Source organism: Periplaneta americana, chromosome 14 (assembly GCF_040183065.1).
Source record: "Periplaneta americana isolate PAMFEO1 chromosome 14, P.americana_PAMFEO1_priV1, whole genome shotgun sequence".
Lineage (NCBI taxonomy): Eukaryota > Metazoa > Arthropoda > Insecta > Blattodea > Blattidae > Periplaneta > Periplaneta americana.
The window spans coordinates 128,024,203-128,051,812 of NC_091130.1; the positions used below are offsets into that span (position 1 = coordinate 128,024,203).

General features: G+C 36.7%; 1 protein-coding gene across 5 annotated transcripts in view; it reads right to left on the reverse strand.

Moving 5' to 3' along the window:
- Positions 1-15,172: 15,172 nt before the first annotated feature.
- The window catches only part of LOC138713733 (protein bric-a-brac 2-like), a 95,954-nt gene continuing 83,516 nt past the window's right edge, over positions 15,173-27,610 (reverse strand). For all 5 annotated transcript variants that reach the window (XM_069846097.1, XM_069846100.1, XM_069846102.1 and 2 more), the window contains one exon: positions 15,173-27,601. In XM_069846097.1, coding sequence (XP_069702198.1) covers positions 27,060-27,601 — 542 coding nt within the window. In that variant the 3' untranslated portion in view covers positions 15,173-27,059. The remainder of the gene's footprint in view (positions 27,602-27,610) is intronic.

A 27,610-nucleotide genomic window follows, 5' to 3' on the forward strand; every position in this document is an offset into this window, starting at 1 on the left:
CAACGGACCCGTTATTACTACCGGTTCAAAAAATAAATTATTTATGCTATCTTTTCTTTGAACGAGATGGGAGTACGAAAATTTCGCAAAATTTTGCTAGCGTAGCACAGACAACAACTTGTACAGTCGCCATGACAGCCATCGATCCTTCCAGCAGTTTTGTTCCTTATTTCGCTGCAACGTGATGTCATTGATGCCACCGGACCGGTGAGATTCGGAATATGCTGTACGACAGTTCAGCGGCCGAGCTTGGAACTACAGTACCATGTTGCCAACATGGACTACCAGCTGCCAGCTGATGGAAGCTAGCAATTGTCGTTAAGACGGCTGACGTTAAAACATTCACTGACAATTGACGCGAAGGTAAGAAAACAATACAAAAATCGACAGAGAATCAAAGACGAAACGTACCAATGCTAACACTGTGTGCACAATAAATGTTTCCAAGAGAGCTATTAAACACTCGCCATGTGGGATCTGTAAGTTTGGCAACTCAACCGTTGTTACCATAGCAACAGGCCTACCACGCTATGTGATATTCAGTTTTTTTTCCGATCGCAACGCTCCTGTCATGTCCCTTCTATAAAAAAAAAAACAAGTATAGTCTACTGTTTCCTACTCAGGCCCGTAGCCAGGACGGGAACTGCCAGCCCTAGGACTTGTTTTGCCTGACCTAAGATCGAGATTTGAACTATACAAGCTAAAGCATTCATCTTATAAATATCTAAAAATATCGAATATTCAATCTCAAATACTCTCACGTCACAATACAATAGAGACCAGGAAGTGTTAAAAGTACGAAAGCAAGGTCGCCATATGTTACGTATTGCAATCGCAATGCATCCAGGCACTCCATGGTGTGTTAAAAACATTCTGCGTAATTTAAGTGGTTACAGTAGGTTTACCACAGTCTAGTATATACAGTCACGAAGCTCAATAAGTAGTAAATATGCATCCATAGATAGTTGCTAACCACTAGGATCGGTATTATCATCTCATTACAGACAAAGCGAAATAGTACCGGCACAGTCTATTGTTTCCAGCACCCTCACAACTCAAGCTTCGTGACTGTATATACTAGACTGTGGGTTTACTCTAGTTCGAGAGACACCGCATTCTGTTATGAATGTATTCAGTATCACTCGAATGAGACAAAAGATATGGCCTACACGTAATCTGGATTTAGGAAGCGGAAGAAAGCATTATATACTGAAAGGGGATTTTCAGAACATGAAAAATCTTAAACTCATGTGCAGACAGTAATGATGTAGAAACAAAGAAAATCGCGTTAATACTTGCACATATGTTTCAAGTATGATACATGAAACTTCTCGAAAAATATCGCTACTACGGTACAGTACAAAAATCGATAATTGAGGTTATTCTGTTTTTGGTAGTCTGTGAACTTGCTCTACAGGGCAATTATACAATTGAGGAAGTAACTGAGTGAGGTTTTTTCGCCAAACATTCTGACTATACCAGTACAATGAAAAACGATAAAATCCATGCTGAATGTGCTGTTCATATTCCAAAAAATGTTACCGGTACATACGCGTCTTCTGAAATTTAGAATCAGATCATACAAGTAACGACAACAAATTGTTTGTGAGTGCATCAGAAAGAATGGCGCAAGCTTATACAATTGAAAGTACATGATAATAGAAGCAAAAAAGTCCCAGTAAACATGGATCCGCAAACGAGCTGCTTGCGAGAAAATTATGAATATATGGTTACAAGCCGCCACTGACTTCATTGTAAATATCGTCCCAGTTAGTACAAATTAATTTGAAATTTATTAATTTTTTATCTGATTTAGTTCACATTTCACTTATGGCTTACCTTAACAAGGACTACAGTACTGCTTTAGTATGTTACATTTAGGTACTGTACACTCTTACCTCTTAAAGGTTGTGTTCGAAGTATTGTCCGTGCATCTCGATACAATACTGTACCCGTCTCTGCAATGAATTTCGAATTCTTTCCAACACTCCCGGATCATTTCGGACTTTCGGCGTGTCTTCGATCACGATATGTTTTTTGGTACAAGCGTGCATTGCCGTTAGTCCTGCATATCCGCATAGTCTTCGTTACTCTACAGTACAGCACAACTGGCACTCTTCAAACAAGAGACGTGACTGATACCTTTTGAAACTGTGTATTGTATCCGTCCTGTACGTTTTAAGTGTATGCTTTGATTACAACTCCACCTCTCGGCAATGATCAGTTTTGTAAACAAATGGTATACGACCGCTTCTAGTGCGCAAGGAGTAAAGTACACGATGTTACTAACAATGACGTCAGTGGCGGCTTGTAATCATACATTCGTAATTTTCTAGCAAACGGCTCATGTTTACTGGGACTTTTTCGCTTCTCTTATCGTGTACTTTTAACCGTGTAAGTTTGCGCCATCCTTTTTATACACCTGTAGAGAGTGATGTAAGAAATGCCGATGTTCTGTGGTTTATGCTGATGAATGAAAGAAGAAACGGGACATAAAATAATAGAGAGCACGTTGCATTTGCTTTACAATATGACAACAAAGAAACTACAGGCCTACAACTCGCAAAACTCCGTTGTAGGAGGTTACTAAATCTTACCGCTATGCTGGAGGCGGAGTATGGAGTTTCCATTAATCTGAACCATTGTCGCTACTGATTGACAAGTCATCTCATGTATCACTGCTATCAGTACGCGCTACTATTGGCTGACAATTAGGAAGGAGGAGGTGAATAGTACATTGTCACTCTTTAAGATTGAAGCATGCGCAGACCAACGGAGTTTTGTAAGTTGTTTTCCTATATATTCCAAGGCTTTCATGGAAGCAACACTAACATCTCTGGAAGAAAATGGCTGGATACATCTCAGGATCATGAGCGGTAACTCAGGAGGGTATCTACTCGCATATAGACAACACTAAATAGAAAAATATACCTACGTACTGCTACAACCATCGCCTCCATTCGGTTGTTGTGAGGACTGTATCAGAAATAACACTGCTATTCGACAATTTTTTACCAATAAATTATGTTGTACGAGTTTTTCCATAATGGAAAAGTAACGGCTATATATGAAGGGAATATGACAGTCCGTATTTTGGAACAGCGATGCTCTGGTCATCTAGACATAACCAAATTATACTATAAGAGAATTATAAGGGTATAGAATAACTCTTCTCGGGTTCTCAGCCAGGTGAGTTGGAGATTAGCTTCCAAGCTTTCGACGGCTAGCTCTGCCATCTTCTTCAGGGATGAAGCCTCAAATCATACAATTATAAGGGTGTTGGATACGTAAAAAAACGGTAACCTCAATGCTGAAGACATTGCCAACAGCAAAGAAATGAAAACTCTAATAGTGATCTCTGAATTTCATTTCTGTCTTCTTTTGTGCAAAAGAATCTTGGGACGCCTACATCCGGCTGATGCTGTCTTGCAGAACCGAAAAACTGGTTTAAGCAACGCTATAAAACATGTACAGTCTGTTAAGTCGTCATTGATTCTGTGAGAAAAGATTCAGGATTTGAATCAATTCTGAAACAAAGTCGAGAACTTCTGTTCTCCCAAAAGGATCTGATGATGGTGGGTCATGAAGGCATATAAAAAATGTGGAAAAGATATCAGAGCAATTGCCAACTCACAGTGAAATGTGCAGTTTCAACACTCAACAGTTAAGGGTGTGTTTTATGTAATTTTAGATGTCGCCATGTCCCAGGTGAATGAACGATTTTCTGATAGCGAAGCATAGGCGGCACTGGCCCCGCAAACTTGCCTCAACTCTTTTTATTCTCTTGACGTTAGAAAATATTGAATTCAAAGGACCTTTTTTGCTTTTGTTTGGGATCAAGTTTTTGTGCTTAAAATGATGAATTAATGTCTTCAGATCATGTGTCTGGACTATAATAGGCCTGTTTATTTTTAATTTCTGAATGTATAAGGATTTCTATACCTCATTTGAGGAATGGAAGAAGTGTAATGTTTTTTTTGTAACAGCCTGTACTCATGTGTTAGAAGTCTACAGGCCGCTACTTGAAGAAATATGAATAACATACTGCACAACAATGCAGAAAAAAGAAAAGTGATCCCGGTATAATATGCAAACTTAAAGACGAGATTAAATAAAATAATTAGAGTTTATATTTCATATGATATCTTCAGGGAGGTAAACTTCATATAAAAAGGTTTCTGTTAGCACTGTTACGTAGTTTTATTGATGTATGAATGTGTTTCTGTACGAGAGAGAAAAAGGGGAGATTGTTTTAAGTTATGCTCTATTATAATTTGTAGCAGACCTACAGTTCAAGTGCTACACAAGTCGGTCCGAAAACATCGCGGATGTGGATGTAACACTGTAAGAAACACGCTCTCGAAAATATAGTAATCATATTCCGATATACTGTACCAGGGTCAAACTATGAGATAAATGATGTCGAAAATCGAAAAATCGAAGGAGATTTGGGAGGAAAATTTAAAAGGTACGCAAAACGCGTCCTTGCAAGGGGTTGGGGGCTGTACAAAACTAAATATGTGAGCTCCAAGCCTGTTGGCCACTAGTCTCACTCCGGGTTACGCTGCTCCCCTGAAGGAGCTCTAGAAAATTTTGAAGGAGAAGCCGAAATTGGACGTAACCTCTTAGGTACCACATACGCGAGGGGGGCTGAGATTGATCAATTGATCACGGAACGGGGCGAGGAGGAGTTGGCTGGTGTTTGCCGTTAGGATGGCAAGACGCCGTCATCTGTTGTTCGATGACAAAGCATGTGAAGGCCGTCGGAAGAAGCGCCGTGAAATCTAATCTGCAATTTGAGAGGTCCCTGTCCTTTCAATTTGCGACTTATTGAGTGACCTCGTATATTTAATAGACTATTAATATTATCTGAACTAGGGCATACATGGTTTATAATAAAGGTGGAATATATATGGGGAAGGGCATATAGGTCCGTGGCCCATTTCTTATAGGGCTCATCCCGACATTTGTCTTACGCCTGAGGAAAACCACGGAATACCTTAGGCGAGATGAGTTGTCTCATGTATAGGAGACTAGCCAATTTGGCTATTATGTATGAGGTGATTGTTATCATGAGCCTTGTTAAATCGTCTCAATTTTGAGATAAGCCATTTGGCTATATGATGGCTCAATTACGAAGAGGGGGGAGAGATGTAATTAGTTAATTAATTTAAAGTAATTAGGGAGATTAATGGGGATATGAGTGCAGGTCCGTGGCCCATTTCTTTTAGGGCTCATCCGGACATTTGTCTTAGCGCCTTAGGAAAACCACGGAAAAACCTTAGACAGAATGATGTCCCCCGTAACCCCGTTATATGGAGATTCTACAGTTTTGCTTTGCCTCCCCCCCCTCCCCAAGGAAACGGTTCTCTCTCCGCCTATGTAGCGAAGAACTGTCGAAAACAATGTCGAGAATGGAAGAATTTGACATTTTTGTTTAAAGTGTCAGCAAAATTTAAGATTTTCACAAATATCTTGAAAATTTGATGCGATGTCATATAAACTAATAACTTCAATAAATCCTGTAACAAAATTACATCAGCATGTAAAAGTCACTTTTCACATAGAACTGTTAAGTAGTAAAGCAGAGCATAAAGCTGACTGTCAAGACATAGCAGCGGCAATAGGGTGGCGGTTGTTGGTAAACCATATGGCACGCATTCATCAATTGACACGCGACCTCCCAACTCTCGTTTAATTAATCGATATTTTTCTTGTTTACAGTTTGCTTTCTTCATAGACTACTAGACGTCACACTCCAGCTAACACCGTGCATAAATATTCGAACATTATGTTCAGCCATCTAAGTAATTATTTCTCTCACACAACCGGCAACAGGGCTTTTGTAGACCAATTTTTACGTAATATTGAAAACGTATTGCTGTAATCAACACATCACACGGTAATAAAAATAGTGCCACGCCTGTATCTCAAGAGCTAGCTCGCTGGTCTTCCATCTAGGACAGGCATGTCAATTGATGCCCACAGGAGCAAGCGCGCGCTTTAGAGCCCAGGAGAGCCTGAGCGCTTTACAGCGGAAAGGAAAGAGACAGACGAAAGAGGTGGTATATGCCGCTTGGTCGAGCTATATTCAGGGATGGCAAGCACTGGTTCAATAGATAAAGGGAAGAGAACTTATTAAAACTGTATCCATGTTAATTTTTTATTTGCCTGAGAAGTATAAGTGCATTATAAGAATGTAAGTTTTAATTTTAATGCTCATTTTTCACAAGTTTGATTTTTTAATTCAAAAGAAATATTTTCTCAACTTTTCGTATAGAAAAGTGAAATTTTCAGGTATAAGCCTATTTATTTAGTAGCCTTACAGAATGTTTTCGTAAATCTAATATACCGTATATACGTATTACTGAAGATAGTGTATTGAACATTTTGAAAATATTCGCATGGAAATTGTTTGTAAGGAAATGAATTAACAAAGCAACTACTGTTACATCATAATCAAAAGATACGTGCCCACGTGTTGTAAAAATATCAGCTCTATAGCTTCAGCAGATTTCGAGAAAATAATTTAATATTCTGATGATAGGAAGTTGCTTACAAATATCACCTTAAAAGCATAATGCGATAAGAGTTTTGTTATGTAATATTAATTACACTTAAAACAGTTACAGTACCTAGGTAACTTTGCTTTGTACTGTAATATTGTTTTGATTAGTTTATTGATTACTTTTGTAAGGCTAAAGATACCATCAATATAAATTCCATGTTATCATGTCATACTCAATCTCTTTCTTTGGAATATCACTTTCTTTATGAATGATGTATTTCATCCACTTATTACAGTATAATATTATAGTACTATGGAATTTAAGTGAATATTCCTTCTTAACTCTCTATTATGTTATGAAGATTTAAAACACAAGTGCAATATTAAGAAATCAGTGTTAGTGCTTTTGTTTTACAGACAATATAGATAATATTAAACATAAAAAAGCCATATAAAAATAACGACATAAAATTTCACGTTCCGTTTGAAGTTTGTGCACCATTGTTTTCTTAATCTAACAGGTTGCTTATTCATATACACAACCCTTCCTCTTTCCATACTTAGCGCTTACTGCCCGCGCACGACGTCAAGATCAGAAAAATGCGCTTGCTTTGACATCACTGATCTAGACGGTCTGGGTTCGATCCCTGGTCAGGTCGTGACAGAATTTTTTCTCGAGGAACTCTCGTTTCCATCTATCATTTCACCAACAATCTCCACCTACCCTCATTTCATCTATCACCTGCAGTAGTAAAATTAGGCAGGGGTGAAGTCTTCGGGGTAGTATGGGTTTTAAATGCGGATATAGGGAATGGGGCAGACACCGGCTAAGCAGATGATACGCCCGTAACTGCCTGTCGTCTGGCTTGGATTCCGGCGTAGCTGCAGAGCAGGTTAAAATTTAGGACTGGCCCATTCAGCCCGGGTTTTATAAGCCCAGTCCAGGCGGGACCCGAGACAGCCTGTCTGTGTGCTCGTATTGTGGAGTGACTTGCATTCAGGTATCATGAAACAGTATTAGTCTGAAATCTAAGTTCGTTGGCTATTTACTCACTTAAAAAAATCTGTATTTTCTGGTAAAATACGCCAGAAAATTCTTGATTAAAGTACCACAGTTTTACAATTTATTTATTGCACTACAGGATTTAATAAAATTGCATATTCTCAGTGGTTAGTGTTCTGGGACGAGAAGCTTGGCAAGCCCTAGGGGTCAAGAACTCCAAGTCCTTCCTCATCAGCCGATGGTAACAGGTGGGCCATCCTGCCTCAGCTCCTAATAGAGCCAGTCCACCAGATTCCATCTCATCCATAGTCTGATAAGCCCTAGGGGTCCAGAGAGCCCCAATCCAGAGACAGGCAAAACCTCATTCAGACCTACCCGTAACTGTTTACCTTCGTAAGCAGGCTTACACACGGTATCGTTCACTTGCAGTCAACCTTTCCTCACAAGCAGGCAGGCACGTGACTCCCAAACAGTCTAACAGTCGAGAATATGAACGAAGTTCCCTGTATCTTTGCACTGTACGTGAAACCGTCGACGGAGTTGTATCCAATAACATAAGCTGCGGCCATCCTCTACCAACCTGACTGTTCTAGCGGTGTTCATGAGGTTTAACGGCATCTTAACTTTCTTTAATGTTGTTTAAAACTGAGTTCAATATCACAGAATTCCATTATATGAAAAAAAAAAAAAAAAAAGGAAATAGTGTTGTAACTTTGTTTTGGCCGCTTGTGTTTAGGGTTGTAAATTTTAATGGCACAGCAACAAATATAGGATGAGAGACAAGAAATGGCAACGAGGGTGTCACAAACCATCCAATAGGTGTATGGTTATAAATCCAGAATAATTGCAATAGTTTTTAATAAATATATTAATCGGTTTCTATTAGGTCAAATAATTGAATTAGCATGAACAATTGCTAATTATTTTTCCTACTTACTTACTTACTGGCTTTTAAGGAACCCGGAAGTTCATTGCCGCTCTCACACAAGCCTGCCATTGGTCCCTATCCTGAGCAAGATTAATCCAGTCTCTTATCATCATATCCCACCTCCCTCAAATCCATTTTAATATTATCTTCCCATCTACGTCTCGGCCTCCCCAAAGGTCTTTTCCCCTCCGCCCTCCCAACTAACACTATATGCCCATACGTGCTACATGCCCTGCCCATCTCAAACGTCTGGATTTAATGTTCCTAATTATATCAGGTGAAGAATACAATGCATGCAGTTCTGTGTTGTGTAACTTTCTCCATTCTCCTGTAACTTCATCCCTCTTAGCTCCAAATATTTTCCTAAGCACCTTATTCTCAAACACCCTTAACCTTCCTATTGTGAATGGGTCTAAATGACCCATTGCATTTACTAAAATTAACACAAAACCTACAAAAACAGCGATAATGTGACAGGACTTTGAGTAATCCTAAAAAACATCATTAGGAATATTTCCTATTACTTTTAGCCACAAAAATATAGTACTTGGTCATATTTTTCACTTTGACACATTTATTGTGTTGGGTCATTTAGACCCAGTCACGTAATGTTGCTGTGTTCCGATACACACACACTCACATTCCCTCACACATACACACTCACTCTCACACACACTCACACTCTCACACACACTCACTCTTACACACTGTCACAATCTCACACACTCTCACTCACTCACTCATTCACTCACACTGATTTTAGCCGGTGTGTACAGATCTGCTGGATAATCACTTCAAGAACTATGGGACAGTATGTATAGTAGACCTGTTTTCTGTGCAACAATATCACTTCAATTTTTTCATACTACTAGCAGGTTTCTCAGGTTTGACAACAAATCAGTCCGACCAGTTAGATGACGTCATGATAAATTGGCTGCTATTATATCTTTTTCTACATGTCAAAAATGTTCTCACCCTACCAAGATGTCACAGTATATGAGCAGTTGGTGCCATTTCGAGACAAATGTCCCTTCTGCCAGTACACACTTTCAAAATCCAGAGGCAAGTATGGTATAAAATTGTAAAAACAGCATAATATGTTTGCGCAGCAGAAGTGTGCAAAGTAAAGCCAGAAAGTGGACCACGAGAAACAAACGAAGGCAGAAATATTGGTAGCATTGAAAAGACTGATCAAAACATCACCACGAACAATTTTTTACCGGCTATATTTTGGCCGGTCCCATGCCGTGGCGTCGTGGTCTAAGTCCTGCCTAGGACTCGCGTTACAGAATGCGCGTTGGTTCGAGTCCTCATGAGGGAAGAAATTTTCTCATGAAATTTCGGCCAATGTATGGGACCGGTGCTCACCCAGCATCGTGATGCACTTGGGGAGCTATGATAAGTAGTGAAATCCGGTTACGCAAACCAGCTATAACGGCTGGGGGCTCATCATGCTAATCACATGATACCTCCATTCTGGTTGGATGGTCGTTCACCCCTGCTTCGGCATGTGGCCGTGAGGCCAGCAGCCGGCTGGTCGGTCTTGGCTCTTCGTGGGCTGTAGCATCACAGATTATTATATTTTGGCCGAGGAACTTCTCAAGAGGAATCTAACGTTAGTCAGAACTCTGAGAAAAAACAAACCATAAGAAACGCAGCTGAACTGCACGAGACCAGGGTGTCCAACCATTTTCGGATTTCAGTCCGACGTAACTATGGTGTCGTATGTGTCTTAGAAGAATAAATCAGTGATTTTGCTGTCCACAGTGCATCACGACTGCAGTCTATCTTCAGAAGAACACAGAAAGCCTGAAATCAAATTACATTACAACAAAACGAAGGGAGGAATTGACACCACAGATAAACGTGTCAGTACCTACTCTTGCAAAAGGAGTACCAAAAGATCGTCTGATTATGTGTTTTATAATGTACTCGATATTGTAGGAATAAATGCTTATGTATTATATGTTCATGCGAATACAATCCAAATAAATTGTACAGATGAAGACTGTTCCTGAAGGAATTGGACTAGGCCTACAATTAACACAAGTAATGCGAGAAAAAAAAAAGATGACAAGAAGCTTGGCTCAGAAGAAAAAACTAATTTTGGAAAATGTTCCAAGAACGAGTTCAGAAGAAAGTGCAACAAAAAGAAATTTAGACCGAAGAAAGACCAAATTACTATAAAATGCAATAGGTGCAAAGCGTTCCTCTGCCAAGATCATGCAAACATTTTAGGCCTATTGCAACATTTGCATAGAATAAAGTGGTAATTATTTTGTGTTCACACATTGGAAAATAGGATATTATTTGCTTTTTTTTGAACCAAGGCTTAAATAAAAGATGTTTTACTATTATATCCATTTTTCAAATCCTGGGTCAAACTGATCCATTCACAACATGTGTGACAAAGTTTCAAACATAATAGGCATGTTAACCTATGTTCCTCTCTCAAAATGAGTGTTCAAGTTTCACAACCATAAAGAACAGCCGGTAATATAACTGTTTTATAAATTCTAACTCTCAGATTTTTTGACAGCAGACTGGATGATAAAAGCTTCGCAACCAAATATTTTTCTTACTCCTTTATTAAATTGTTTACCTTTTTATTTAAAGACTTTAGTATTGTCAGTTAGATTAAAACATGAATTTACACTTACAGTCCACACCTGTGGAGTAACGGTCAGCATGACTGGCCGCAAAACCAGGTGGCCTGGGTTCGAATCCCAGTCGGGGCAAGTTACCTGGTTGAGGTTTTTTCCGGGGTTTTCCCTCAACCCAATACGAGCAAATGCTAGGTAACTTTCGGTGTTGGACCCCGGACTCATTTCACCCGCATTATCACCTTCATATCATTCAGACGCTAAATAACCTCAGATGTTGATACAGCGTCGTAAAATAACCCAAAAAAAAACACTTACATACCACAAACTGGTCCACAGAAGCACACAGTAATGTTATAATTTGTATGATGGTTCAATATTTCAAATTTATTTAAGTGTTGCGTTTTTTTTTTTTGCTCCCCAGTGTATTTAGATATAAACTTACTTACTTACTTACAAATGGCTTTTAAGGAACCCGAAGGTTCATTGCCGCCCTCACATAAGCCCGCCAGCGGTCCCTATCCTGTGCAAGATTAATCCAGTCTCTATCATCATACCCCACCTCCCTCAAATCCATTTTAATATTATCCTGCCATCTACGTCTCGGCCTCCCTAAAGGTCTTTTTCCCTCCGGTCTCCCAACTAACACTCTATATGCATTTCTGGATTCGCCCATATGTGCTACATGCCCTGCCCATCTCAAACGTCTGGATTTAATGTTCCTAATTATGTCAGGTGAAGAATACAATGCGTGCAGTTCTGTGTTGTGTAACTTTCTCCATTCTCCTGTAACTTCATCCAGCTTAGCCCCAAATATTTTCCTTAGCACCTTATTCTCAAACACCCTTAACCTATGTTCCTCTCTCAGAGTGAGAGTCCAAGTTTCACAACCATATAGAAGAACCGGTAATATAACTGTTTTATAAATTCTAACTTTCAGATTTTTGGACAGCAGACTGGATGATAAGAGCTTCTCAACCGAATAATAACACGCATTTCCCATATTTATTCTGCGTTTAATTTCCTCCCGAGTGTCATTTATATTTGTTACTGTTGCTCCAAGATATTTGAATTTTTCCACCTCTTCGAAGGATAAATCTCCAATTTTTATATTTCCATTTCGTACAATATTCTGGTCACGAGACATAATCATATACTTTGTCTTTTCGGGATTTACTTCCAAACCGATCGCTCTACTTGCTTCAAGTAAAATTTCCGTGTTTTCCCTAATCGTTTGTATAAACTGACATTAATATTGATAGTTTAGTACAGGGGCGGCAAAGGCAAACTCGTATAGTACAACAGAGCAGTCACCATATGAATACCCGTACAACAGTAATTGTAGCGGAAGAAGCTAAGCGCTCGGAGTGCAGCTATTCCCGGCCCTGGTTTAGTGGGTACTAATCAATGCAGTAATTTTTTTCTGGTGATCCTGTTTTATTTGATGTAAAGGCTGGTTCACAATAAACCGGGAACGGAAACGACAACCAGACCGAAAACGGAAATAGTTAAAATAAATGTATTTAAATGTGAGCATTCACAATAGTTTGTGAACCAGAATTAACTACATGCAGGTATGACTGTAACGAGTTTCTTTTTCAGTTTGCATATCAAGATACAAAATTCAATATTCTGCAGCATCCTGGGGGGGGGGGGGGGCAAAAACATATTTTTAAATATTATTTTACTTGAGATATACTCTATATGCATTTCTGGATTCGCCCCTACATGCTACATGCCCTGCCCATCTCAAACGTCTGGATTTAATGTTCCTAATTATGTCAGGTGAAGAATACAATGCATGCAGGATAGGGACTTGAGATATATAGAGATATACCTCATATTTCTATTTATTTGTTTTATAATTAAGTAGATAGTTGTGTATTATTTAATATATGAACCAATCAATGAATTGTGATCTCACATCCCAAACAATTGCACTAAAATTTGTCCTGACCAAGATGTTGCACTAACCATGGTCGTTATAACTAAGTTCAACTGTATTACTATCTCAAGAAGAAAGGAAGTTTTCTTCATCATGAAGTGGCAGTAATATGCATAGGCAATATACATTATAAAAATACAATGAATTGTAGTATAATAATTATGTCTTCTGGTTTTATTGCTGCATGTGCTTCAGATATTATATAACTTACAGCAATACTTGTATTTCAGCACAAGTAAATTTTCTCATGCTTTACCAAATGATTACTCATTCTCCTTTTCCTATAAACACGAGATCCCAATTGAATATGTGTGAAAATGTTTAATATATGGAACGAAATAGAACTACTGCTGAAAGTTTATGCATCATAGTACTAGCACAGTCTAGTATATACAGTCACGAAGCTTGAGTTTAAGAGGGTACTAGGAACAATAGACTGTGCAGATACTATTTCGCATTGTCTCTAATGAGGCGATAGTAGCGATCCTAGTGGTTAGCAACTATCTGTGGATGCATATTTACTACGTATTGAGCTTCGTGACTGTATATACCAGACTGTGGTACTAGTATTTTCAGTAAATAATCACATAGTTTGTAAAGTGGAATATTGGAAGTTTGGAGTCTTGTACGAAAATTATTACTGAATAATGGAGATCTGGATAAGGTAATGATGGTAGACAAAATAAGACTAACCACTTAACAAGAATACAAATAATAATAATAATACAAAATGAACTTATGATATGCTTTCGAACATTACCCAAATAGCTAGTGCACTGACTTTTCCACATTAGAGACTTAGTGAAATTTGTAATTAAAGAAAGATGTTGCTGGAAAAGATTTCTCGGGGTTTCTCTGATTTCTTTTTCAGCAGCACTTTATTATTAGTGCCTTTATGAATAAGAGTATGGTGATGTTACCTATAGTCGCGACGCTGTTATTCCCGGCGTGACTCCTCCTCTTTGCTTACGTCTTAGGAAGTGAAGGCTCTATAAAGTCTAGGTAGGTAGTATCGTTCGCCATTTGTTTCTTTCGTTGCCGAGCTATCAGACGAGGAATCTATTTGCCATACCGTTAAACATGATCATGTCGTAGCTCCTACAATAACAAATCAAACGCACTGTAATTGAGCAAATAATTGAGCGGCAAATAACGTCCTCGTGTGCTTTCTCCGAATGCCAACGAAAGAGCCAAAATGGCGGGCGATTATATTAAGTATTTATCGAGCCTTAGGAAATATATAATGTCGCCATCAGCGAATCACAAGACGCACACGTTTAAATGTAGCCAACCTGCAACGTGATTGGCTGCCGGAAATTAGTGTGACGGGACTTTAACATTAAACTACTGGGTGTTCATTTCAAAGTGTGTCATGACATCACTGTTGATGAGTCAGCGATTTGAAGAGAGTTTCAGATTTATGTCAGAGAAGTTGCCTATTAATCAAGGCGTTCAATTTGAACTTGAGAACGTGTACGGTATAACTTGAACGTCGTAGCAACAGATGGCGGTCTGTACGGTCTGTGTGCTACCATAACCTCTTTCGAATTGTTTCGCGAGGCCAAGTTGTACACAGGGTATTTGTTATCATCGTTTGCGTACGGCAACATACCACAACACAAATCAAATGCTCCGTGTCCATGTTGACCGTCGAAATTAATGTCAACAAATACTTAAGTAATCGTCTTAACCCCCTCCCCATATCTCGGCAGTAAGAAAAAAACTCACCTCAGTGTATGTTTCGAAGCAGTTCACACTCCTGTCACTACCGGGTCACCGTACGTATCGGTAAGTACTCTTCAGAATGAACGCCGTATTTGCTAGGCAACTTCTCTGGCAGATAGGTAATACACCTCTGCGGAAGTGTAGGAAGATTGAATTCTCTAGGCTCATCGACTAGCCACATGATGGCATACAGCGAGCCATGACACACTTTGAACTGAACACCCAGTATATTGTCTTAACTGATCAGGCATTATAGCTGCGAACATAAGGAAAGTGTAATGAAGTCAATGGGACATCTTTCAAATTTTCACTGCATGCAAAGTTGTCATCAATTCAATGTATTTATCTCTCTAGTGTGGTGGAAACGAAAAACTTCAGCCGTGGTATAGTTATATACTTTTAAGTGGTCAGTTTTATTTATGATTTCAGTTCATGTGAGAAAATATAACATCCTTCTCTCTGACATGTACCTTTCCTTTATTCCAGAAAGATTCTAACAATGGACAGAAAGCAAGTAGTAAAATCTGATAGAAACACAAGGTATATAACTTCCAACCCTTTAACTAGGGGAAATTATTTCTTGCACCATTAATTTTTACTTCTTGAACACTTGATTTCCTAAGATCAGAGAGACATTATCTAGTTTCCTAAAAAAACGTTACATAATAGTTACCTATTATAATTATCTCTCAGTTCACATTTTTCATGTTCACAGCATACTGGTGTTTGCTACAGAAAATTGACAAGAACTTTCCTTCCCCTACCTCAACGAGACAGCAGTAGTACAAAGTATTACGTTGGAGCAAGTGTCAACGCAACACCACACTGGCTTCAGCAATGTTTGTCAGAGATACAAAATAAAAATATAAAATGTGTATATAAAAAGAAAGACAAGGAAATAGGTATACACGTAGATTTAAATATATAAAAGTAAGGGTTAGATGTTTATACCACATAACTTAAAAACAAGGTATCACAGATATACAATCCTAAACTCAATCAATTTAAACTTAGTAGTAGTTAAAAGGAGTTTCTTGCTTTAAAAATTCACTGTAACTACAAGAAAATTCCCAACCCCAGACATAACTAAGAATAAGTCTGCTGTTAAGAATGACTGTACACTATATAATTCTTCATATGTCTTACATATACACGTTGAAAATCGTATTTTAACAAATTTTATTAACCATATACGCTTCACTGATTGTACTACTAGTATTTTTGCAAGAGAGTTTGGGTTATGTTCTACTTATTGTAACTCTTTATACATTTCTCTCGGTTATGACACTTCTTGTACTCTTTTCTAAAAATCAAAATGGTAGATATGTAGGTACTTTTAACATCAGTGCTGAAATATAAGACATGGATTAATATTTATTTAGGACATTACAAGATTCACAGCCTTTGCATTTCTAATGGAGTATATTATTCTGCATTTTATTTTTGACAATAGTAATAACTGCACTGGCACAAATATAAATTAAGATATCCAAAGAGAACAGAATATTCACGGCCTTTGCCCGTTATTATTATTACCTCATCTTGCAGCCTACGAAATGCTAACAAATGTTATAGCTTGATACTAATAAGGAAAACAATTCTGTAAGACCAAGAATACTTCGAATTTAATTTCAGTAAGCACAATTTCAAATGCATTAAAAAGAGAGAGAGCAGTTATGCTAAATGATAAGACTATGAAGTCACAATTTTTATATTCCAAACTCTTTCTACGAGTGTTTAGGTTTTCTAGGCTTTCACAGTGACTACGTTGAGAAATAGACTTTTGGCCATATCAACATGTGCTGGAACTTAACTACAATAATGGAGATTTAAGTTCCAGTGCATAGCGGATTACCCAAAAGTCTACTTCTCTTGTTCTAATATACTTTTGAATGAAATGCATATCAAAGATATAATATTTCTCTTAAATAAAATTAATGGATGATCACAGAATGATTTCAGTCCTACAGACAAGATCTGATAACGTATTTCTTTGTCACAGACTTAATATAGATAAAGCAATATTTAAGCAGGCTTCATTATTATATGCAATAATGTGTGTTAAGGACTTTCAACATATTGGTGATTTGGGCTAGATTCACTCTCTAGAAACTTATAAAAACAGATAATTATCAATAATTGTTACTTTTTGTTCTAATGATGACTTAGGATCAAAACAGCTAAACATTACTTCACTATGAAACTCTTAGCAATTACTTAATTATTATTTTGTCTGAATATTGTTAGAGTTCGTAAAATTTGGTTAATTAAATTTAAATATATTACAACCAAAATTTCTTTAAAAAATGTAGGCTAACTTCAGAGTATCTCGTTTCTATGAAAAGTTTTGATAAGAAAATCTATAGATTCTTATGGTTTTCGTGGACTTCGTTTAGTTATTGTTGTATGTTGAAGAAATATATTTGTCTATGAATGTATAAACATTTATGAAGATTACAGGAATCATAAATTCAATTTTTAAAACCTGTAAAAATATGTAATATTTTGGCAAGACCACTACTAATATATGAAAGTGAGGCATGGACTATGTATAAAGAAATTGGATCAGTATTGACACAAAACAGTGGTATATATAATTCAGTATTCACTTTTGGGCCATAAAAAGAACTTCAATATCTCGCAAGGATTACATAAGCAGCCAATTTTGGAATGTATTCCGAACTACAGATTGAAATGGATACAGACATAGGATGGATAATGGCATGATCCCCAAGAACTTCCACACTACTAACCTAATGCAAAGAGAGGATGACTGAATAAATGACTGACTGAGACCATAACAGGGCATGAGATCTACTGCACTGTTAAGTTATGCAGAATGAATGGAGAAAATGCATGTTATTCTTGCATAATGAATATATTATTACTAGGGGTGTGATTTTATAGTGATTATTTTACCCTGATTTCAGTGGTTAAATGGTTTGATTTCAGTGAATATTTCGTAAAAAAAAAAAAAAAAAAAAAAATACAAGCAATTTCGTGCATATTTCGCACAGAAACTTAAAAAGAATAAAATAACATTTTTTTAAATGATTACACAGGTCAATACAGATTTTCCTTTTTTGGTTTTGACACTTGTTTCATATTCAGTTTGTTCACCTGACTCCAGAAATGTCAACGGTTTTGTCCTATCACATACCAATTTTTAATAATTTCAGTATTTGTGATTATTAAGACATTAAAAAATACACAATATCTCCAATTAAATAGGAACACAACAATTTATTTGAGGGTACACAAACACTCTAATTTTGTTAATTTTGCATCACTGTGTTGTTGGAGGTGACAATATTTTAAATATTTTATTATATTTTATGATCCAAAGCCCGGCATTAGATAACAACAACAACATATTTTATGATCAAATGGCAGCACTTTCTACTGTTGTAATGGCGGACATTGGAGAAAAGTTACATCAACCAGTTCTGAGAATTCTATTCTATTGCAGTGTGTTTCTGTGGACTATTTGGTGTGGTTTAGTTTGTTTGTTGTGCTATAGCCATGAACAGAAGGCAGTGTTTGAATGATCCAAATATATTTTGTTATATTTGTGGACGTTTCATGATTGCAAAACAGAGGCACAATATAACTTCACATGTTAAAAGCGTTTATTTTGCTTATTTTGGAATTACGCTGGGCGATCAGGATAAACCATGGGCCCCTCATACAGTGTGCAGTGTTTTATTGCGGAATTAAGTAACAGGTTAAAGGAAAAGAAGAAAGCCCTTAGTTTTGGAATTCCGATGGTGTGGCATGAGCCAAAAAACCATACTGGCGACTACTATTTTTGTATTTGCAAAGTTAAAGGCTTCAATACAAAAAACAAAAAAAGGAATGATTTATCCTGATTTGGAATCTGCTTAGACCTGTACCACATGGTCCTGATATTCCTGTACCAAACCCTCCTAATAACCTTCATATACAGCATTCTGAAACAAATTCTATACCTGTCGAGTCATCTGAAGATTCTGATTGGGCACACACACGAGGCATGCTCCAACCTTTCACACAAAATGAGCTGAATGATTTGATGAGAGATTTAAATCTCCCAAAGACACTTCAGAACTTTTTTTTTTTTAATTTACCAATGTTAACAATTGAAATACCAGCGCGGCAAGATAATAGCACACGCTACCATGTTAGGCGTTGCAGAGAAGGAAAATGAGGCAATTTTGCCAACTTCATTTCGAATAAGACGCGCACCCTTATTTTTACTTGTATATTTCGGAAGAAAAAGAACTGCGCGGGATATTCGAGAAAATACGGTATTGACTGAATAGTAGATGAACTTATAGTAATTTTTTTAACGTACCAATCTTCATTCAAATATAATTTTCTTTAATGTTACAGAAGCTGAAGAAGTGAATTTTCTGAAAGTTAGGAACATTTTGTTATATCAATCGGTTGAGGAACCCGAAAACTATATCACATCCTACCTACGATGAAGATTTCAAATATGTCTCTTTAACTTACAGGCTGTGGTGTAGAAAAAATGCTTTGCATAGCATTCCCATGGACACATCTGCACACCAAGACAGTCTCTGTACTTTATTTTCAATGTCTCACAATCGTAACCGAAAACATGACAAGTTCTCAATCTAGGAGAAATGCTCGTGATAAGCGATAAAGTTGCAGAACTTATAGCTTCAAAGCTGAAAGAGAAGAATCTGCTAGCTGCAGGAACCTAAGTAACCTTTTACAGAAATCGAGAGAAAGATCTACAACAGTATTTTAGCCCAGAAGACACTTTAGTATATTGCACTGACATTCCAAACCCTATAAAATGTTTAGAGCTGCGTACAAAACAAATGAATGAAGGCTCTTCATCGATCCAAGCATGAGAAGTTTAAAAGGTGTGTTACTACATAATGGTAACCTTCTAGTATCAGTTCCAGTCGCTCATTCTATCTATCTCAAGAAAACGTATGAAAATCTTGAGTGGCTACTCGACAAAGTCAAGTACAAGAAACATCAATGGATGCTCTGCGTGATTTGAATTTTTTGTGCATGTTGTTAGGACAACAATAGGATTACCCAAGTACCCATGTTACATATGTGAATGGGACAGTTGACATAGACAGAATCACTGGACAAAACGAGAATGGCCTATAAGACACACACTGTTCCAAGAACATAATGAAGAAGAGCTTAGTAAATCCTGAATAAACTCTGTTACTGCCCCTACATATAAAATTTAGCTTAATGAAGCAATTTACTAAGGCATTGAATAAAATGTATTTCCATTTAAGTTTTTCCCTTGAACACTTATATATTACAATAAGTCATAAGTTAATGTGTTAATAATTTTGATGTTCTAAAAATCTAAGCTGTATTTATATTAAGGAAACAACTGAATCCAATGTGTATTTGTATGTTGGTCATATGGTTCCCATATATTGAATATCGTCAATTTAAACATGTTATAAAGATTTGTATTACATGTAATTTTTTAGAAACGTGATGTGATACAGGAAAATGGAAGTCATTTCTGCAATCCATACGGTTTGAATATACAAAATCAGTTATTAGATTTCAAAAAGCTCTCAATTTTTTTTTTTCTTTGTAGACCTGTGTTATTGAAACAATCCCATTGAAACTAACAGAAAATTGTTTGTGTCGCTAATTAAATTCATAATTCAATTTCATATGACTGTGAGGGAGTAACAGCATTGCCTTCTTGATCACACAAAGACGCTGTTGCGGGAAAGAGAAATAACCGTTCTTGGCTTGTGCTGCTTCTTGGAAGTAGTCCATGAAATTAGGCACATATCATTGCCAGATACTACACATATGCAATGCTGAATGATCAAATATATAGAAATGTTTATTGTATTTTATAACAAAGAACATTTTCACTTTTTATGTGGAAGAAAGAGTAATTTTCCATGCAAATTCTCCATGAAATCTTTTTTTGTTGAAAAATATCGTGATCATGAAGTAAGTTCGTGAATTTATATCAATTTTGCGAAAATTCGCGGACATATTAATTCTGGACTTTCATTATGCAATTTTTATTAAAATCATCAGTACCAGTTGCAGAAGACACAGCCCTGCAGTATATATTGACTACACCCCAACTCTGGCTACTAGCAACAGGCATCTATAATGAACACCAATCAAAATACCCCTCATTTCTCGTGAAATACAACAACTGAATAGACTACAGTGGACTATAGTGAACTTTATGTTGTCGGCAAACAGCTGGATACATTAAGAAGATTGATTGATTAAGCAATTTGCATTTTCCATGTACAAAATTAAGTTTTTAACACATTTTGTGTATATCGTTAATAACAAAAACTCACACCTCTACTTATCACATATTCTATTCGGTCTATAAAAACATTGTGCGATAGTCCACATGTCTCAGCAGAGGTGAATGATCATATAACTGCAGTAGTACATGGGATAACATATGGTTAGTATGATGACTCCCTTCTCCCGTCAGTCATTATAGCTAGTTGCAAAACTGGATTTCACATAGTTACTATGACGGGCGAATACAGGTCTCATACACTGGCCGAAAATTTGTTTCCTCATGAAGACTCGAACCAGCATTCATTCTGTGTCACTAGCACAAGACATGATGCCTTAAACCACCTAACCACGATGCAGGAGTCACATATTATAATATTCTTAAAAATTAATTATGCAATTATACCTTGACCAAAACTACTTCCGACTTGACAGTTTACAGAGAAGAGGGAGCAGTGTTGTCATGTTGCCCATCTTTTGTGTAAGCGAGCGCGCTGCCGATAGAGTGCAGTAATGAACGGCTGACACGAACACATACATTTCTAACCAATTTGTTAAATACTAGGCATTAAAATTTGTGTACATTATTATTTTTATTAGAATATTATTATTATTATTATTAGCAGTAGTAATAGTAGTACCGGTACTCTTCAATGTAATACCGTTAGAAAAGCGTCGAAAGGACTGTAAAATGTAAAAACAGGTTTAAATTTAATACGAAGCCTTTACTTTTATGAGTGTCGGTATTCTTCAATGTGATATTGTTAGACGGCGTTGAAAAAATTGTAAACTGTAAAAACATTTATGATTAAAAATCTGCACGGCCTTTTTCTTTTCCAAAATCGATAACAGTGCTCTTATTAATTTTAACACAATAGCAGTTCTCATTATGACTTGCGCCAAAGGTAAAAGAGGCCCGCCATTATCTTTTTCCCTCTCAAAATACTTATATTACAAACCATCTCTCGCGCTTGACTCTTTAACGGGGCACCTTGTAAAATATTCTTTGTTCTCTGCCTGCCTTTCCTTCCTTCCTTCCTTCCAACATTGCACAAGTCACCTGTTTACAAACTCTCGCAGAAACTAGAAAACGCACACTAGCCACACACTCCACCAATGACAACGAAGATAATACGTGTAATATAATTTAAACACAATAATTATCGATAGACTAAAACAATAATACAACTAAATAATATTTTTAATTCACACAAAGCATGCGCTAACCAGCCAACTCAAAGTCACTCAGGGCATTGTATTCACCACTAGGCCATGGTATTCACATGCAACTTGTAAACATAGACACGGCAACACCGTCCCGTTACCATGGTTACGCATCTCTCATGATTGGTTGATTTGAATGGCTGCCATGGTAACATGCTAAAGGCACCATTTGTCAGGTCGGAAGTTGTTTTGGACAAACCATAAGCAACTCTTTCTATTTTTGCCATTTCCAGAGGATAGAAACAATTACATTAGTACCTAACAAAATATTAAAAGCTGAACATTACAACGTAAGTTCAACAACAAATGTCCTAACCAGTGAGCAAAATTTCTAATACCTAAAATCACTGATGTGGGCACATTTCTTAAAAGTTATCATCAATTCAATCAGAACAATATGACTCTAACTACAGCATGAAATCCAGTTTCATTGGCTACATAAAATTAAACACATTTCCAGGAAATAAAATTATAGCATAAATGGAAAACCATGAATAAATATTCATTTTTAACTGCAGCTAGATCCGCCAATTTTGGCTCTTGTAAAAAATAAACAGAAAGGCAAAGATAGAGTTCTTTCCATAACTGGTTGAATCACTGATATTGGCACTCTATGTCGTTGCCATCAGTGTTAAGATACTGACTGTATAAGAAGTGTCTAAGAAATTTACGTCAATTTCTACTATGCAAAATGTTTGGTGATCATCACACTATCCAACATTCTTATTTAAGATGTTCCAGAAATGCTATCTTCAGACTCTGACTCTTCCTCATCCGAACGTTACTGTCTGCTGTATCTTTAATTAAAAGTTATTCAAAAATATTTTCCACCGCACCTTTATTATTCTTCAATACAGTCCACATGTTGGCACATATTTTGTTCCTTCTACACTCACATTTCTTTGAATCTTTTGTAGCACAGTTACTTAATGTCTTTTATGCTCGACCATGCCGAAATGTAGTAATTATACACCCGGTAGCAGACCTTTAATGTATGTCATTAAAGTACACCTACTCATTAAAGGTCAGGTCTTTCAGCCAATGACGACTCAGGTTACAACTGTTCAGCCAATGACAGGTCAGCTTTCTACCGTTATAAAACCGCAAGTATCGATTATTCTCGGATATGCAACCGAAAGAGAATTAGCGAAAAGTCACGGAGGCTGGAAATCCAATACTGTCGCAGAAGGTTTTGTTCTGTTACTATAATAATTAGCGTTAATTGTAAATAATATTCAAATAAATTCAATTTGTCATCTCGTTTTTCAATGTCTAATTTAATTTCAATGTTATCTCTGTAGGTTCTTATGGCCTAGCAAGGTCAATGTCGACATCTGTTCCTCGAAAAAAATCAATACTTTCGCGTCTGCGCACATCTCACAACATACGGAACATTGCTCCAGGTCAGATACAATAAAATTAATAATATCAAGTTAGAAATATGGTCGAGCATAAAAAGTCGTATGAAACTCGCCTATAATGGTAATTAAGAAGCTCGTATGAAAATTATGAAACTCGCTTGCTCTCGTTTCATAAATATCCATACTCACTTCTTAATTACCTTCATTATAGGCTCGTTGCATAATGTACTATTATTATAAATGTGGTATTATTGCTATCAACCTATTGTGACCATTTTCTGCAAGGGTTCGGCCGGTTATGTACTTAATGGATTTTTTTTTATATTCTTTCCTCAAATTGTAAACTTTCGTCTTTGTTTTTATCTGAAAGCCAGATTTTTATGGTTTTAGTGAACTTCATGATAGAGACTTGTCTCAGGTAATATGGAGGGGGCATTATCTAACAATAGGAAAGAATTTTGAGGGCAAATTTGGAATAAGTTTAGTTTTTAATCACTGGATGTAATTTTTGAGTCAATTTTCTTCTAATTGATTGTTTTTAGGTTACATTTATATATAAGGTAGTTATGAAAAAAATCTGTCCCGGATTCCAGCATTACTTTCTGAAACCGGAAGTAATTAATCTACTCTGCTGGCATCAGTCTTAAGATTTTGAATGTTTGTTTCGCCTGTACAAATTATGGGTCTTACTCCTACCTTATCTATCTTAAGCCTTTCAAAATACCTAGTTTACAATGAGTGTCTTCTTCATATGTACATTCATACACATTTGAAACAACTTCTCTACTCTGGGTATGAAGTGTTTTGGAGCCTAACTTTGATAGCAACAGTGGCATGACTAATTTAATGGATAACTAACATCAAATAATGGATAAAAACAATAAAGAAACAATATTGGCTACTTCAATTAATAATGAGCACCTCACTAAATTATGTTACTTGAACACAGTTCTCCACACGTCAGTTTGGTATGAAATATTTCTGTAAATGAAACAATGTGAATTTAGCTGAAAGAATTGATCAACCCTTCTGCTCCTTATGCAAGTGCAATATCCACACAATTGTTATGACGACTCCCAGTCGAGACTTGCTTACTAGCATAACAAGCAAGTGTAATATGCATGCTTTGCAATTTGAGTTACAACCCTAACAGAATAAATTACTTAATAACAATCTTTACAAAAAGAAAAGCAGGATAGTTTTTGAGGTGACACAACATAACAAAGTAAGATTATTTTTCATAATTAAAAACTACTTTTATTTCATTTCCAATTTCGACACACAACCTGTGATTTGTAAATTAAATTAGCACTAAAAATACATCTTATCCATTTTACTTTCTTATTATATGAAGTATAGAGAGAAGAGAGAAAGTATTTTGATGTAGCTAAAAATCAATTTCGACATTTCTGAAGACACACATATTGTCAGTGTCCCTCATACCATAAAAGTGGTTCTGGGCATGTCATCTGTCTCTCTGTCTGCCATCTGTGTTCAACGATTTCTCCAAACCTATTGGTTGAATCTACAAGTTAATTATCCAGGAATGATGCCCATGCATATAATTATTTTTAGTAAAAAACTAACGAGTCTTCATATAAAATAAAAAAATATGACACTATACATAAAGAATCATCAGATAATTTTCTTTATGAATTTTTGTATTCTTCCCTTCATCAAAAACACAAGGACACTCCATTTAAAGATTCGCCAGATGATTCCCTTTGTGAATTTCTGTATCTTTATTTCATTTCGAGGTATAACAGCCCATGAAGGGCCAAGACCGAGCAGCAGATTGTTGGCTTCACGTCCACAAGCCTCAGCAGAGGTGAACAATTATTCAACCAGTAACCATAAGGACTTGCAGCTATGATGCAGGACGAAATTTTGTATGCAGAACAAACTGACTAATTAGATGGGCGAGTCTGAAAAATGTTTCACTAAGGCCTGGTTGTATAAACAATTTGATCTTAGATCAGAGAGCCTCAGCACGTACAGCTGCAAACCCGGGTTCAAATCCCGGTGCTGGAGAGAATTTTTCTCAGTTTCACTCATCTTTCATCAAATTAATTTATGTTTTACGAGTAAATAAAATACTGAAGTTCTTCTATCTCAAAAAATATGATTTAGTTCCATATACAATTTTAAAACTTAACCCAAACTCCTTTGCAGTAACAGGAGGTAGATTTTGTAAGATCTACAAATTCTTACGTATTTTTAAAATTTCATAATTATGTCAAAGCAGTGGTACTCTCCATGCATTCACGATTTGAAAATTAACAATCTTACGAAGTTCTATCTTTTTGCTACCCAAAAATTGTACAAGGGGGATATTAATGAAATCTGACTTCTATATTACAAAATTATAGAATACTATTATCCATACAGTCCCTAATAATGAATAAAATATGTAGAAAACTAAAGTTCGGTTAATATAAAAAAAATATATATATACATATTTGTACACTGCCAGTCATTCTGGTTTCCAATGATTCTGTTCAGAAAATATTTCAACATAATTATTATATAAAAGTTTAATATTACTGGTTTCATCTAGGGAGGAAAAATAACTGCCTGAGTATTTTACTCTGGTCAGGTTGCGTACATTAATACTGAAATCAAACTTTTACTGTACTCTGTTTACAAAAAATGTACTCAAAGAATGACAAAGTCTTTTGAAGTCTTTCCTTTTGCTTTGTATTTTGTTGATTATTTACATTTAAGCAGCTTGTATGCAACATGACCGTCAAAATGAAATGAAAATTGCTCTTTGACAAAGTCATATCTCTGTACATTTTACAAACCACTGGTTTGATAAAGCACTGAATTAACATGTACAGAAATAAAATTAAAATAAAAAAAAAATGAAGAATAAATATAAAAGAAAGGAAAGTGATTACAGTATTGTGCATTTTCCTACAATACAACTCATCTTATTGTATTGTGCATTCTCCTACAACACAAATCTGATGTATAAAATTTCTGGCTAGAATACAGACAATAAATACCATCTATAGTCAGAATTATTGCACTTTAGACGATGCTCCCAGTCAATATGAAGTTCGCCTTACAATTATAATCCTTAGTGCACTATCCAACAACAGCATCACCTGTCACAACAAAGATAGCATTAAGATTTTGTACTAAGGCAGTGGATCTGTAGAAACCTAATTTTGCAAGTGGGGTCTCGAATATATGGCACTGCAAGTAGAAAACCTTGTCATGGATTACGTATTTCCAATGCTCAAGTTGGTTGACACTTACTCCATTCTCATCAATCATCCCAGTCAAAAAATTAAGTCTCTGCAAGGGTACAATACAACACATTTTTGTCTGCAACGTTCTCACTGGTGTTACAGTGCTCGGCTGTGCAGCAACGACCATGTTGATATGCACAGAAAAGAGCTGCATATGTTGTTGTCCTGGAAGCTAAGATGGAAGAAGGTAGGCAGGAGACGATTTACCTTCATCACATATATGCATACCTCAACTATTACTATGTTGGTACATCGGATGCTGCTGGGGTGAGTGATGTTGTTGATGGTGTTGACTGTGGGGAGGTTGCTGCTGAGGGGCCTGTTGATAGGGCACCACCATCACTTGAGGTGGTGGTGGTGGAGGCGGTGAAGCTCCATCGTCTGGATGATGTCCCTCTGCCTCATATTTACCCCTCTTGAATCGACCATACAGTGACGAGTAAGGTAGATTGTAATGGATGGCTGCTTGGTTAATACTCATCTGTCCAACACGTACGGCTTCTAGGGCCTCACCCATAGCATCCTCTGACCATGGCGTTGGATTTGAACGTGATAACTCTATTCCTTCCCTCTTGCAACGTCCATATAGTGTCCCAGTTGGAATACCAAACTCTGTTGATGCACGCTGAACAGATGTGGCACCTGAACGAATGGATTCTAATGCTCTTTCCAGATCATCTGGACTCCATGTGGTAGGTGCTGCATTGAAAGGGGCTGCTAATCTGATTCCTTCACGTCTTGCTATCTTGTACAGTGTGCTACTTGGTATACCTGCAATGT